The following is a 17443-nucleotide window of genomic DNA, read 5'->3' on the forward strand; positions in this document are numbered from 1 at the left end:
GGTGTCAAGTGTGATGAGTTGGTTTGTGGTTCAATGCAAGAGTCAGAGTGTGAATGTCGACTTCTTTACAAGGAGACTTATATACTCTGATCAGAGAATGTGACAAAACATGTGCCCCTCCTTTGGTGTCATTACATGAGTTATATTTGCCTGACAAAATTAATTAATCTGTGGTCCCCCGACCACAGGCACAAGAATGTCTGAACCTGCTTGGCTACATAGTTAGGTTGTGGAGCAGAGCTTGCTGCTATAATCTTAGAATGATTTGTTATTTCTTCAAAGTATTGACATACCAAATCCTAAATAAAATACTTGATTGACAGTCACTTGACATCAATCACATTAAATATTGTTGAATTTCTAATTAAATATCTTCTCCTCACTGACATTTGAGGGTTGTTGTAATTGGTTCTACAAAACATACACACAGAATAATAAAGTCAAGTCTCTTAAGTTTATCAATTTCTTTAAAAGGCATATGTATTTTGTATCATGAGAAACAAAGATGCACCGCTCTTTGGAATATAAAAGACACTTTCTGTCAAGACAGATTTCATTCACTTGCCATGTGTAGCAGAAAACAACCACCACAAAAGGGCACCTGACTTCTACAGTTTTAAATTTTTGGCCATGTACAATTAATAGATTTATTTTCGGCTTTAAATGCCAGCATACTTGTTTGGGTTTAAATATGGAATTGGAATCACTCATGGAAAGCTTATCACAACAATCAAAAATCCATCTTGTGGGAAGCCTTCCCACAGTACCTTTTCTTTCTTTCTTTCTTTTTTTTTTTTAATCCTGGGCCCTTTCTCCAGAATATGTTCTAGTCTCCCGCTACCACAAGTGCAGATTATTTTTGCCTCCCTACATCATTTTCCTGTCTTTCTCTGCCCTTCATCACTTTTCTATGTACCTTAGATTTTTTTTTTCAAATCTTACGCCAAACATCACCCAAATTTCTTCCTCCATGATTCACTGCTGCATTCAGGTATAAGTGTGAAGTGGGGAAAATGGTTTTGGCTCTAACTCTATGTTCAAAAGAATACAGCATCCTTCTTCCTAGATCTCCGTAGTCAATATCATGGATTTGCCTCTGTCTTCACTTTGGTTAGTCTGGGCCCGTTTTTTCCTCTATAAGTAATTTCTAACTTGTCTTTCCTGAGATATCAACTAGAACCTTCTAGGATATTGACAATGTTGTTAAAACTCCTAAAATCATCTTAAATTTTAGAAGAATTTGTACAACCTGGAATACATAAGAAATTTCCTACATGTGTGGAACGATTTTAAAGAAAGACAAGAGGGGTGCCTGGGTGGCTAAATTGGTTGGGCATCTGCTTTCAGCTCAGGTCATGGTCTCAGGGTCCTGGGATTGAGCCCCATTTTGGTGGAGGGGTCCCCACTCAGAAGGGAGTCTGCTTCTCCCTCTCCCTCTGCCCTTCTACCCTGCATGTGCTCTCTCTGTCTCTCTCAAATAAATAAATAAACACTTTAGAAAAAATAAAAAGAAGAAAATAAGGAATTACTCTTTGGAAACAGATGGCCTGATATTCACAGAGTTCCTCACCTGAGCCCAGAGAGTTAGTCAGTGATACCTAAAGCCCTATGCAAACGTGCCCATACCTTGACACTTGGGACTCCCGAAACTTGTTTTCTATAACAATAACCATTTGCTAAGCTTTTGCTGAGATTTATAAGTAATATGACACAGTCTTTGGATGGATCTCTCCACTGACCTGACCTAGTATCTAAATAAAACCTGGTATTTAGTTGGCACTCAGTATTTTTTGAAAGAGTTGTATGACTTTCACTGGTATTAAAGCAAGGATCATGCATATCATAACCAAAGCAACTGATCTGCTGTTGTAGGAAATGTTTTACAGCTGACATGAGTTCCAACAGGCTTTCTGGTTTCAGAGTGGCACTAACCCCAATATTAGCCTTTAATCTCCATGCTATTCTAACCCAACTGCATTCCATTTTTATTCCTCATTTTAGAAATCAGCTAATTGATAGAATGAATATTTTCATTTTTAATGAATCATTTAGAACTATGAATAAATTGTATAGCATTAAGGATTCCACAGTCTCCTTGTGTAGCTCTGTCAGAGCATGTAACTATGATTGAAAGCTTTTAATTTTTTTTTTTAACATTTAAGACTATCTCTACTTTATAAATGGAAACAATATGGGACACAAATGAAAAATCTCATTAACAATAAACGTTAAATGTATTTTCAAAAAAAAAAAAAAACAAGACTTTGTTATTCATCACTTATAAATGTCCATCCATTATAAAAAAAAAAAAAGAAGAAAAGAAAAAAGAATTCGAAAAATATGAAACAAATTTGTTTTTCCCCATATGCATAAGTGAAAAATGTACTTTGGAAATTTCTTTGGGGGGTATTATTTTTCATCCATTCAGTGGAACAAAAGCAGATGTGGATCATCACTATTATTATTATTATCATTATTATTGTTGTTTTATGTTTTCGTTCATTGGCCAAGTTGCTATTCGCCTTGTTGGATGGAGGATTGAAAAATGTTCTCACATTTCCCTAGCAGTGAAGAAGTCTTTTATAAATTCCAAACATTTTATCTCACCTCAGGTGCAGATTCATATAATCTAAGCAGAACAAAATTATGATAATATTGATTATACTAAAAATGTCAATAGCAGTAATAATTGTATTGATTACTGCTCGTCAGGCCCAAAGTGCCAGTCCTTAGAGGTAACTAACCAAATGGAAATGTCAAACTCCACAGAGTGATCCTTCAGTAGAGTAAGTGACTTGGCTCTGTTTCCCCTGCTCAACAACCCCTAGGCATCACAGACTGAAAGAAGAGGTCATCGTGGGTTTTTATGTTAGTTGGTTTTGTTACCTAAAGTTGAATTTTAGCACTGTTCATTGCTTAATTATATCCAAAGGCAGATAACCTACAAATTGACGGGTGACGTTCTCTATGTCAGAACAACAAAAGTGTTAAAGAAAGAAAATCTTAATCTAAGAGATCAATTTCCATAAAATCAGTTGTGACAATTTAGCTTTTCTTATAAGCATGACCAGAACTTTCAAAATGGTTTATTTGACAACATTCAAGAAGAAAATAGATAAAAAGAGTAGAACCATAGTACAATCGAATTCTCTAGTCTTAAAATGGCTTATTCTGAGGTTCCCTGCCAGCAATAGCAGATATGGGATAGCATTACAGAGTTTAATGTCCCTTTCAAATCTGTAACTCTGTAGTTTCATTTTATCCCTTTTTTATTACATTGGCCCAGCTTATACTAAGTATCAATAGGTTCAGTTTTAGGAAAAATTTAGAAATTCTGAAGATGCTATTCAGTTTTAGGAAAAATTTAGAAATTCTGATATTTTACCTATTTTATTTCTTATTTCTCATACAGTAATCCCCTCTTATTCACAGGGCATATGTCCCAAGATCCTCAGTGGATGCCTGAAACCACAGATAGTACCAAATCTTACATAGACTATGTTTGTTTCTATACATACATCCCTGTGATAAAGTTTAATTTATAAATTAGGCACAGAAAAGATTACCAGTAGTAACTAATAATTAAATAGAACAGTTGAAACAATATACTGTAATCAAAGTGATGTGAATGTGGTCTCTGTCTAAATACCTTTATTGTACTCATCCTACTTCTTGAGATAATAAAATGTCTACGTGATGAGATGACATGAGTTCAGTGCCATAGGCGTTGGAGGTAGCGTGAGGCTGCTTTTGATCTTCTGACCATGTGCCTAAAGGGGAATCCTTTGCTCCCACCTGTGGATGACCTCAGGTAACTGAAACCACAAAAAATAAAACCACTGATAATTAAGGGGGGGGCACGCTACTGTCCAATATCCATAAGATGGTCATTTTTGAAGGGATGAATGGGATATAATTTTTAAAACAATTATTGAATGGTATTTGGGGTCAGTTGGAGCCACACAACATTTTGCCTCATAATGATATTTCTGTTTGTATATTATTCTTACTGCACTACAGATACTTCAGTGTGAAGATGATGATGATTATGATGATGATGATGAGCAGTGTCCCCATGAGACAAGTGAGATGAGGGAGATGAATGACCCAAGTTCATGTTTGATTATCCAGTTTATCATTAACTTTTATGTCTGTCTTATTTTGCATGCATAACAAATAGATGAAAGCAGACCATGAATAATGGAAGATCATATATATTTCAAAGATTCATAGGAAAACAGAGTTTATTTTCTATGAAAATTTGGCAATGTAGATTATGAGATTTGTGGAAAGTTTGCTCTGATTGGGGTTGTAATGGTGTGGTTGTCGAGCAACTACAAATATCTAGATGGAACACCATTGTTTTTATAAAACAAAATAAAGGAAGACAATAGGCATGGAAGATTAGTTGCAAATTTTGAACTCCATTAAAAAATAGAAGTAAATAAATATGAAATATGTAAAACAACTCATTTTTTTTAAATACAGGAAGATTTAACACTCCACAGTTGATTTTTTGCTGCCAAATTCAATTTTGAAAGATATACTAAAGTAAAGAAAAAGAATAACATTCTATTGTTTTGAATTAGTAATTCTCAAATCAGAGTTCTTTTTTATACATTAATATGTACACACACATTTGTAATTGTGTGTACTGTATTTCTAATTATTTTCTATTTCAAGTTAGGTCATTTATTGGTGTTCAACATAAATCATCTGTTAGTGCCCAAACTCGGGATGCCAGAGGACATTATGCAGATACCTTAAAATAATAAGTTCTCTGAAATTCTCAGATTTCTCTTGGCAAATAACCCAGGGTAATCTCAGTGTGTTGACTGAAGAATGTGTGGTCAATCTGCTCATGGCAACAGATTTCAGATTATTAGGGTAGTAGTTTAGTAGAAGCTAGAGAATCCATATCCTCTATAGCATGATGGGCAGTGGCAACCATGTCTGTGGTCTCCCCAGCTCCAGCCCCATCTGTGAAAGCTGCCATGTCTCCAGCGGCAGCCACAGCCTGGACTACAAACCCCCAAGCCACAGCTCAGGCTTCCGTAGTAGCTGTCATAGAAAATCGTGGTGTCAGGAGTGGTGAGCTTGTTTGCTGTTTAAAGCAAAATACTGAGTGTGAATGTCATATAGCTGTGCTTATATCCCCTGAGCAGAAAGTGTGATAAAACATGGGGCCATTCCTTTGTATCATTACAAATTATTCATTCACTTGAGGCAACTCATTAATCTGTTTGCTGACACAAGGAGAGGTGCACACTCATTAAAATTTCTGAGCTTGCTTAGCTGCCTCGTTAGAACACCCTTGAACTCATTACATTCTTTCTGTTTTAATGAGAAAAGAAATCAGTCTTCAAAATCACAAAATAAAAATTCCCTGCATAGAATTCTTCATCACTAAACATATTGCATCATTCATATTTGATGGTGTTTTCTCATTATTTTCTCATCTCCCATTTTCATAACACTCTCTAGGTACTTGTATTTTACTTCCATCTAGATTAAAATATACTGATCACATTTAAGATTCTTAAATATATCAAATTCTCCAAATGTCAAGTTTATTTCTCAAGTTGAATACACACACACACATACACACACACACACACACACACACACACACACACGAAAACTATTTTGACTTTATACATCAGTTTGTAAAACATACTTTTGGTTAATCAACATAGGAAAATTTATTTCAGAAACTGAGAGACCACCCAAGAGACTAAATTTACTTTTATAGTCAATCAATCAATCAATCAATCTGTAAGCAGTTCAAAAATATTTTCTTTATACACTACTCATTTTTCCAGATCAGGCCATCCCCAAAGTATTAGTTAAAAATGCAGATGACCTTGCCTCATGGTTTATATTAATCCTTTTTATCTTTACCTTTCTTCATAATCCATATGTCATATCTTTTATCAAACCTCTCCTTAAATCTCATAATCTCATTCTACATTCCTCCCCAATACATACTTTCAGCAGTTAGGACTTTTGTTCTTACCCATGTGTTCCATTCAGTATTTCATCCCTCTATTCATATCCCTAATTTCATCATGGTATCTTTATTCTTATATTTTCTTTAGTTATGTGTGTGTCCACCTTTTTATTTTTCTCTCAGGCAATATGCAAACTTTTTTATGCTATTACTTATTTACTAAGGCTTTAGTTAGTTGTTGTTTTTTTAACATATATACTCTTAAAATCGTATAACATTTTTAACAGAGTCTCTTAACTTGAAAATCCCCAAGAATGAATGTGCAATCAGGAAATAACTGAATCAGGAAACATGGAAAGTAGAGGGCTTCTGCTCACTGGTTGTTCAGCTCACTCTGTGAAGACAATAAACCAAATCCAAAGTTTAAGCCCCACTGGAGCATGATCAGATCTTGGACTTGGGTTTTTAACAGTGTGTTTACTTTATATGACCTTAGACATGTTACAGAACATTTTGTTTTGTTATTGTTGTATTGCATTGTTTTGGTTTTGAAATTTATAAGTAACATTTATAAGTAACAATTTATAAGTGACATTAAATAAATGTAACATTATAAGTTACATTTATAAGTAACATTTTATTTATTGAAATGTAATTGATATATAATATTACACAAGTTTCAGGTATACAACATGATGTTTTGATATTTGTATATATTGTGAAATGATCACAATAAGTCTAAATAACATCTACCACCATACACAGTTATAATTCTTCTTGTGATGAGAACTTTTAAGATTTACTCTCCTAGAGATTTTCAAATATGCAGTACAGTAGTATTAGCTATAGTTACCATGCTGTATAATACATCATTATGAATTACTTATTTTATAACTGATTTATACCTTTTAACCCCTTTCACCCATTTTTACTATTCCACTCCCATCCTCTGCTTTTAGCAACCACCAATCTATGAGCTCAGTGTTTAGTTTTTTTAGATTCTGCATATATATGAGATCATACAATATATGTCTTTCTCTTGACTTACTTCACTTAGCATATGCCCTCAAGGTCCATCCATGTTCTTATAAATGGCAAGATTACCTTCTTTTTTTATGGATGAGTAATACTCCATTCTATGTGTGGTGTGTGTGTGTATTATTCTTTCTTTAATCATTTATCCATTGATGGACCCAGGTTGCTTACACACATGACTACTGTAAATAATACTGCAAAGAACATGGGAGTACAGAACTTCCTGACTTAGTGTTTTTGTAACATTTTAAAATATTTTATTTATTTATTTGAAAGAGAGAGAAAGTGAGAAAAAGAAAGCATAAGCAGGCAGAGGGGCAGAGGGAGAGGGAGAAGCTGACATTCTGCTGAGCAAGGACCCCAATGCTGGGGCTCATCCAAGACCCTGGGATTACGACGTGAGCAGAAAGCAGACACATAAAACCCTTAAGCAACTGAGCCACTCAGGCGCTCCAATACCATTTTTGATCATTCATTCTCCCAGCTGGATTTGTTAATTGTTCTTACAAACAAAAGCATTTGATGAATTAATGAAAAATTGTATTCTACAAGCTATAACTTGTAGCAATTCTCTAAGATAGAATATGGATTAAAATGGTTTTCAAGTTTTAAAGGAATATTTAACCCAGTATTTGCCCTGACTGTTAAATCCTTTTGCCTTCTTATCAAAATTTATTCTATTTCTACTTTCCATTTTGAAAAAAAGTTGGAAAAATTTTTAATTCTCAAAAAGTCATTTTGAAGCCAAACAATCACAAATCTAATGCATTTAAGAATCCCATGAATGGTGGGGCGCCTGGGTGGCTCAGTGGGTTAAGCTGCTGCCTTCAGCTCAGGTCATGAGATCAAGTCCCTCATCGGGCTCTCTGCTCAGCAGGGAGCCTGCTTCCTTCTCTCTCTCTCTCTCTCTCTCTCTGCCTGCCTCTCCATCTACTCGTGATTTCTCTCAGTCAAATCAATAAATAAAATCTTTAAAAAAAAAAAAGAATCCCATGAATGGTTAACTAAATCTGCTAGATTGTTTGACTGTGATGACTAGTTTATATGCTTATTTCTAATGCAAATAACTATGTCCATATAAGATAAAAAGCAATATATTTCACAAATTTTTTAAAAAGCTCAATAATGAAATCTATCCTTATTCAGGTATTTTCCAAAGAAGAAAAGGAGTATGTGATTAAGAACAAAAAGTTGTGAAATAATACCATCAAATATATAAAATAAATATTTTTATTGCTTTGTTTTTTCCTGAGTTAAAAAATAGAAAAATGATAATGTCCTTTGGATATGAATTATCTTTGAAAACTGAGAATGTATTTTTTTTTAAGTTTTTGTTTTTCTCTTAATTTGGTGGATTCAATGACTTAGATGATTCTTTGTCATTCTCTTTTCATGGACTTTCTGCAAGGAAGCAATGACTTGATGTGAAACTCAGATCCTGTACTGATGTATGAAATGATGAAAATATATTCTCCACTGGCCAAATTATAGTTTTTATTTGAAAGTTAAGAGCACTTTTTCTTCTTTAATTTGATTTTTTCAATGTTCCAAGATTTATTGTTTATTCACTACACCAAGTGCTCCATGTAATACATGCCCTCCTTAATAGCCACTGCCAGACTCACCCAACCCCCCACCCCTGCCCCTCCAAAACCCTCGGTATATTGTATTTTCTCAGAGTGCACAGTCTCTCATGGTTTATCTCTCCCTTTGGTTCCCCACAACTCACTTCTCCTCTCCTTCACGCAATGTCCTCTGTGTTATTCCTTATGCTACACATGTAAGTGAAACCATGTGATAATTTACTTTCTCTGCTTGACTTATTTCACTCAACATAATCTCTTCTAGTCCTGTCCATGTTGATACTAAAGTTGGGTATTCATCCTTTCTGATGGAGGCATAATACCCCATTGTATATATGGACCATATCTACTTTATCCATTCATCTGTTGAAGGGCATATTGGTTCTTTCCACAGTTTGGCGACTGTGACCATTCCTGCTATTAATGTTGGGGTACAGATAGTCCTTCTGTTCACTAGTCCGTATCTTTGGGTCAGTTGTGCAATTGCAGGGTCATAGGGAAGCTCTATTTTTAATTTCTTAAGGAATCTCCACACTGTTTTCCAAAGTGGCACTTCTGTTATAAATTCAAAATATTTTTCCTTCACTCAGACAAAAATTATAAAATAGGGTGTAATAGTATATGAAAATGTACCTTACTAAGAGTGTCATAGACAGTGTTTCTCAATCTAATTACATAGATGGCTGTTTTTGTGTTTTTTGTGGTTTTTTTTTTTTAGCCCTAGAGGAAATGTTTATAGACTGCAGAACTATTTATTACCTGTTCAAATGTGAAACAATGGAGCTCTACTCCTGAGATACAACTGTATCTCATTTACTGTGTACACTGATAGTCCACAACATCCAGACTGGATTAGCTAAAAGGCTAGCTGATAACTGATGGCCAAGAAAAGTTATTTTTATGTAGACTGAATAAGTCTGTGCCTTTGAAGGAAGACTTCTGATAGAGATAGAGAGATGCGTAGAGATAGAGATGAAATCCAGATAAAACTAACATTGAAAGTAAGTTTTAATTCTCTATATTATAACAACAAAATGTTACAGAAATGGTTTTTCTATTTAAAAAATGTAATCCTTCACATCCTCATAAGGCATGTATGTTCATGGAAGCTCAGCAGAACTTTCAAAATACAGGGAGAAAATACAGGGCAGAGAAAGCTACATTGTTGCACCTAGATTCAGAAGATGTTGGCCTTGGTCCTGATTCTGTTACTAGAGCTTACCTAACTCTGTAGAAGCCCATTACTTTTCTGAGGGTGTGTGTGTGTGTGTGTGTGTGTGTGTGTGTTTACCTGCAAGATATGATGCATAGCCTTGCTGTCATTTAATGTCTGGTTTTGGCAAGCTTATGACACTACTATCTAATTGAATCAAATATATTTTACCTATTTTGGCACATTAAAAAAATCTTAATTTTTGCTGTTACCTGAGTATATCATTTGATTTTAGGAAAAAAAATTGGTATTTTCTTATATCTTTTTTCTTATTTCATCAGTAAGATCTCCACTCCTGTTTATTTGTATCAAAGAAAATTCAGATCTATTAGAAGACTCTGTGGATTTAGCTGTGTTTAGCATCAGTTTAAGCTAAAAAATAAATTAGTTCAAAATTATGTCTGGTTGTTTCTTTCCCTTATTGAGCTAAAAAAATTCTTCAGTATGAGAATGGTGGTAGAGAAGAATGCCATGTCTAGTTGTGAAAATACAGTAAGAATGTAAGAGAACTAAATAAAAAGTCTTAATTAAAATGCTTTGAGTTAAATGATCTCACAGGAAAAAATTTACCCCAATTCATTACTGACTTATAGGTCAGCTGCTTGATGCAAATGTCAAATGAAATAATGTGCTGAAGAGTATGATACACAGGATGAGATTATTCAAATTAAAAAATTCTTGGAAAGGCCATTTATTTTATAATTAGACTAGTGAAAAATATTTGATCTATTATCATTTGATTGTCCTTAAAATAAAAAAGCCAAATGAATTTTGAATAAGTGGAAAGATTTATTATGCATTATTGTGAATTAAAAATGTGATTTGACTTATATAAAACACATATATTTGATAAATAAATACATAGATATATTAAATTGCCTTAGCTTTTTGTTGTTCACTTAAATATAAACATTATCTAAATAAAAGCAAGAGTCTGAAAAACAATCTGAGGGGTTTGAGTTTGAAAAATATTAAATTACAACCATTTAAACTTTTTTTTTTCATTTCAGTCTAGAATTATTAGTTTTTACATCTAGTTGTATGCATATTTGTGAGGTATATGAAAAAAAAAGTTTCTAAACCAGGAAGATTGCTTCCCTCATTGACAAATGAGTAACATTTTCCTTTCAGTCTTGTAGAGTCTTAATGTACAGAGCAGGCAAAATAACTATTGTGCCTCCATCACTCCACACTTAATCAGGTAATAGTTCCACATCTGCGGATGTGTCTTATAGGGCTAAAAATAAGAACAGTATATCATTTTCATGTACTTGAGTCCATGAACAAAATAAAAACCATATTTCATTTTCAAAGTTGATATTTTATTAGAAGGGGAACAGATAATTTAATCAGTTATAAACGGAAAAGAAGAGGATGCTTAAATTATGAGGTAGATATAGGAATATATTGAAAAGTCCCAAATTCTGAAAAGATAAATACATTTGTGGAAATAATCCCAGCATGATATTAAATGTTCAGATACTGCACTCAGTTTTGTAAGTTTAGATGTTGGGTTACTGACACAGGACTTTGTTAGAAGCCAGAGAATCCATATCCTCCATAGCACAGTGGGAAGCAGCCGCCATATCTGTGGCCCCTCCAGCAACAGCCATGACCCAGTCTGGGGAAGTTGGCCCATCCCCAGACATATCCACAGTCCAGGCCACAAAAGCTTCCACAGCGACAACCTAGGCCTCCATAGTAGTTGGTGCAATGGCTCCTGGCATCAGGGGTGGTGAGTTGTTTTTCTGGTCAAAGATTTTGAGTATCAGTGGCAACATGTCTAAAGTGACACTTATATGCCCTGAGCAGATCATGTGGTAAAATACATACCACCTATTTTTGAGTCATTCTATGTGTTACTCCTGTTTGACACAATTTTGACATATGAAGAGCCCCTTAAACTCATGAAAGTGTTTGAATTTGCATTGTTGTCTAGGCATGGTGTCCTTTAAACATACTGCATCCTTTTTATGAGAAAGAATTGTTGTATTTTCAAAGTCTGGACATCCCAGACAAAATAAAATTCCTTATAGCCAGGGATATTAAATAACACATTTGGTAGTGTTATGTTTTAAAATTAAATATTGCATCATCTCTGGCTTATCTTGAATTGTTATGCTTCACTTAAGATTAAATGAAAGAAATCGGTTAAATTCAAGGTGCTAAAATTTACTATATCCCTTCAAAGGCATCTAATACTTCATGGTAAAGTCTTTTTTCAAAGCTAAAGAAACATTTGGAAGTCTGGAGGCATTAGCTCACCTGCTGTGAACACCAGTATAGAACTTCAGGGGGAAAAAAAGAAGTTGAAATAAAACTATCATTTTTCTCTTATTTTATAACATTGGCCACCATAAAAATATTCTCTTTTCTGATTTTGCATACTAGTTTGGAAAATGAACATTTGGATTAACAACATGAAGTAATATTGCTCAAATATTAAAGACAAATCAGAGTAATCAAAAATCATAAGCAACATTAAAGATTATTCAAAATTCCTTTTTTTCTCATCTAGACTCCCTTTCTGGTTTATCTTCTATCCAAAAATAGATTACATTTGCCTCCTGCCATATAGACACCTTTTCCTCCTTTTCCCCTAATCCATTATTTATTTACCTTCTTATCCCATCAGTTTTCAAATATCACTTTGCCTCAGTTCCTCTCAGTTCCCACTAGGGTGTGGGAAATAGAGGAAATAGTGAAATATATACAATTTCTCTTTGGCTTCCCTCCATTTTTTATACAATTCATACTTAAGTTCTTCCATATATATCTTCATTCTTACCATAATATTTTTGCCTTTGTATTCTCTTTGCCTAAGTTTTTTGTCCTATTTTATTTAAATTCAATTAATTAACATACAGTATATCATTAGTTTCAGATGTAGAGTTCAGTTATTCATCAATTCCATGAAACACCCAGTGCTCATTACATCTTTATGCCTATTGTATGTTTTGTTTTCTGTTTCAGAAAATAGCTAAGTGTCTGCTAAGATATGAAATACTTAAGATCTTAGATGCTGAGAAAAAAATGCCTAATTCCCTGTGAAAAAGAGGTTTTAACATTGGAAATCTCCAAAAATATAAGTATAATGTAAAAATACAGGGTAGAGTAAAAGACCCACTGAAGGCAAAACGTCCTTCAGCTTACTCCAAGCAGTTAATCACTTAAACCCAAGACTGACCTGAATCCTGCTTGAACCTCAGCAGATACATCTTTAATTTGAATGGAACATCTAAATTCTTTTCAAACTCTCATGGCTTCAAATATACCATCCAGATTTTTTGAGCTTATAAAAATGATGTATTTTCCCAGCTGGACTTGTTGACTGATGAACACCTACTAGCATGCTGCAGAAAACCAATAAGGACGAGTTAAACGGGCGAATGCACTCTAAGATTCTTACAGGTAAAGATCAGCCTTCCCTAGACATGGATATCTCTATAAATGCATCTGAGGATTCAAAGGGGGAATTGTCTCAAACAGTTTTCCTGCTTTCGAGGAACATAAAGCCATCATTTCATTTGCTGTTGTTGTTGTTGTTTAAAGCATAGTATAAAATATCCACGTCCTAAGTGTACAAGTTAGTGATATTTTGCGTTTATTGACAGACCACCTACATCAATCACACTCAAGATCCCCAAATTTTCTCTTGACCCTACCAAGTTAGTATTACTCTCTAGAAGTTTGTCTCCTCTGGACATCACATGAATGGCATCAGAGGGTATACCAGCAGCTTTTCTCTCCTGAATGATTTTGTTCATCCCTGTCTCTGTGAAATACATCATTGTTGCATATAACTTTAGTTTTGTTGTTTTCATTACTGCAAAGTAGCCCATTGTATGACTAAAGTACAATTTATTTACTATTTTGCTCTGGTAAATCTGTATTTGTGTAGTTTCCTTCCTTCCTTCCTTCTTTCCTTCCTAATATGAATAAAGCTGCTATATACCTTTTACTAGTGGTTCTTTTTGTAGACCGAGGTGTTCCTTTACTTTGGGTATGCATGGGACACATATTGCTAATTTATGTATATATATTTAGCTTCACTAGATTCTACTAAATAATTTTCCAATATAGTTGCTAGATTTACAATACCACCAGCAGCTTATGAAAGTTCTAATTGTTCTACAACCTTACCCACATTGGTCATTTCAGCATCTTAATCTGATCATCTTTAGGGTACATAGTGATATCTGAATATTATTTTAATTTAGTTTTCCTGATCAATGTCCTGATGACATTGAGAATTTTACATAAGCTTATAAGCGGCTTAAATATCCTCTCTTTTGAAATGCCTGTTCAAGTATTTTGTCCATTTTTAAGTGGCCTTGTTTGCTATTAATCAATTAATCAATATTTTATAATTGATTAAGAGGAACTCTTTACATTTTTGGGTGTTGGCATTTTGTCAGATTTATATATTAAAATTATTTTCACTTAGTATGTGACTTAAAATTTTTCCACTTTAAAATCTCTCTATATATAAACCTAATGTTGTAACATAATAACATCTAATTTATTCATCTTTTTCTTTTATGTTTAATGTTTTTGGTTCTAATCAAATTTTTGACGACCTCACACAGTGTTAGTTAATTATTTTTATCTCCTTTTTTTCAGAATTGTTGCATTTTCATTGATCATTCTAAAAATAAAAATAGTTGTTAATTTGAATATTTCATGCTCATTCAGCCAAGCTGAAGCAATAAAATTACAAATAAGTCAAACAGGTTTCATTCTGTATGTCACACTCTGACTATTGACTCTGACAGATATGCCTCGGTTTTGGGGGTTGGTGAACTGGCTGTGATGTTCTCCTTAACATAAGCAATAGCTTTTCCCTGGAAATAAAGATGTGCTGGAGCATTTTTCCAAATCTAGCAGAGGAACATAAAAACAGTCATTTCAAATTCTAATAATATAATATTATATTAGGAACGTCAAATATCTGCTCCAAGTGATGGTGTTGATTATTCTTCTTTATAGCTATGGAAGGCATTTCTCACAAATCTGGAGAAATGTTATTAATCATTAAGAAATTAGAATAGCTATTGTTTTACTCTGTCAAGCTAAATAGTATAGTCATGCGGTGAAGTCATCAAGTTATTGCTTTCCCTGATCTAGCCAGTGCAAAGCTAATAAACTATGAGTAGTTTGATTGAAAGGGTAGACCTTACTATCTAGCTAAACAAAACTATTTTTATGTTTAGTAAACAAATCTGAGTCTTTCAAATCTACCTTAAATATTTTACATAGCATTTGATCTTAGCATTGCTTGCTAATTATTTTTTTTTCAGATCCAGCTAAACTAGAAATTAATAGCTTCAAGATTCTAAATCAAAACTAATAGCACTAACCAAAAATAGGTGGTTATGTGGAAAGCAGATGAGTCCTCATAAACTCTGTTTTATATTGCTATGATAATTGCAGGAACGTGTAACCAGAATTTCAAGACTATTTCTTTGAAATGATGCAAGATGGGAAATGCACTGTGAAAGATAAAGTCAGAATTCAGTTAAATAAATAAATAAATAAAGTAAGCCATTTGTTCCATTTTAAATTAGGATAATTTATTGCAAAGGAAACTGAGAAATTCTACAGTTATGAAAGTGCATGTAGGGGATACCAGAAGCAGGCAAATAAAAGATGATAAATATTCCTAGAATCTAAGGTGCAAAATACTTTTCATCTTGGCTTGGTCCCAGCTGATGTTGCTTCGTTCACGTTTTGATTAATTTGAGTTAAACACATTATGGCCTCAGACATTGGACTTCCAGGGCAGGATTTCAGTAGAAGCTAGAGAATCCATATCCTCCATAGCACCGAGGGCGGAAGCAGCCACATCTGTAACTTCCCCAGCCCCAGCCCAGCCTGCGGAAACTGCCACATCCCCAGCCACGGCCACAGCCCAGGCCACCAAAACCTCCACAGCCATAGCCCAGGCCTCCATAGTAGTTGCCGTAGTAGCTCATGGTGTTAGGCGTGTTGAGTTTGGTTTGCTGTATTCAAGGCTAGATCTTGAATGTGAATATCAGCATGTGTAAAGGGATGCTTATATACTTTGGTTAAAGCATGTAAATAATCACGTGTATACACTCCTTTTGTGTCATTTCTCAATTATCTACTTGACACAATTCATTCATTCATTGTCCCCTGACATAGGGAGAGGCCCCAACACTCATTAGAATGTTTAAGATTGCTTTGTTGCCTAGTTAGGGTGGCCTCTAAAAGTTATTGCATCACTTTATAAGAAGGAATGCAGTATCTTCAAAGGCTGAACATATCAGACCCTAAACAGAATTCTTCATAGCTAGGCATGCCAATCATATCTGCTGGTGGTGTGTTTCTCAATGAAATGTTCTTCATCTCTGTTTTGATTTTGTTTTTGTTTTTGTTTTTTCTAGATTGCTGTACTTCATTTACAAGTTGAATCAAAGAAATGGGTCAAAGTCAAAGCTCTATCATCTATCCTATCCTTTTAAAGCATCTTACTCCTCAGGCTAAAAAATGAGTTATCTACCTCTTTCAGAGATAAGGAAATGGAAATATTTGAGAGCCAAGAAGAATCAGCTTGACTGTTGTGATATCGGTAAGGAATTTTAGGAAATAAATACATAAATAATCTATGTTTTCTTTGATTTTAGAACATTGGTTACATAACTGATACACTTTTTACTTTTTATATTACTTTGAAAAATAATAACCATTTTTGCTTGTTATAATTGATGAACTAATATTGATATGTAATTATTAACTAAAATCCATAGTTTATATTGCATTCTTCGTGTTGTACTGTTCCATGGGCTTTGACAAGGATGGGACAAAATTGTTCACAAACTGAAGGCAAGTCACTGCAATCAAATCTTTATTTCAGAGTAGCTTTCAAAGCTGACTAAAAGTTATCCTTCCAAATCCTAATCATCTTCTCTGGTATGAGATCTACCCAGGTTGCCTCCCAAAATGCAGATCATGGGGCACCTGAGTGGCTAAGTCAGTTAAGCATTTGCCTTCAGCTGAGGTCATGACCTCAGGGTCCTGGGATCACGTCCCACATTGAGCCCCCTGCTCTGGTGGGGAGTCTGCTTCTCTCTCTTCCTCTGCTACTCCCTCTGCATGTGCTTGATCAAGCTCTCTCTCTCTCCCTTTCTCACTCTGTGTCAAATAAATGATTCTATTTAAAGATGCAGACTGTGGGACACCCAGGTGGCTCAGTGGGTTAAGCCTCTGCCTTCGGCTCAGGTCATGATCTCAGGGTCCTGGGATGGAGCCCCACATCATGCTCTCTGCTCAGCAGGGAGCCTGCATCCCCTTCTCTCTCTGCCTGTTCCTCTGTCTACTTGTGATCTCCCCCTATCTCTGTCAAATAAATAAATAAAATCTAAAAAAAAAAAAAAATCTCTTCTCTATTTTTACATTCATTATTTCCTCTCATTTCTTCATCCATATATCTAATATTGCATTTTATCTCTTGTTTTTTAATTAACAGAACATTTTTAGTAACTTTTAAGTTTCAGAAAAATTGAGCAAAAAGTACAGTTTCTATACCCTACACACACGCACACACACACACATTTCCCCCATTATTAAACATCTTGAATTAGTATGGTATATAAATTACAATTAATGAACCAAGTTGATATGTTATTATTAGTTGAAGTT

General features: G+C 34.3%; 1 protein-coding gene across 1 annotated transcript; it reads right to left on the reverse strand.

The window, feature by feature from the left end:
- Positions 1–15570: 15570 nt before the first annotated feature.
- On the reverse strand, positions 15571–15756 carry LOC131825991 (keratin-associated protein 19-3-like). The gene has a single exon (XM_059165292.1). It carries the CDS (start codon positions 15754–15756, stop codon positions 15571–15573), a length of 186 nt encoding a protein of 61 aa, XP_059021275.1.
- Between the last annotated feature and the right edge of the window lie 1687 nt (positions 15757–17443).

The sequence above is a fragment of the Mustela lutreola genome, chromosome 2 (assembly GCF_030435805.1).
Source record: "Mustela lutreola isolate mMusLut2 chromosome 2, mMusLut2.pri, whole genome shotgun sequence".
NCBI classification, from domain to species: Eukaryota; Metazoa; Chordata; class Mammalia; order Carnivora; family Mustelidae; genus Mustela; species Mustela lutreola.

Bases quoted from the DNA above. Each gene is read 5' to 3' on its own strand.
- LOC131825991 (XM_059165292.1), bottom strand. From the start codon at position 15,756: ATGAGCTACTACGGCAACTACTATGGAGGCCTGGGCTATGGCTGTGGA.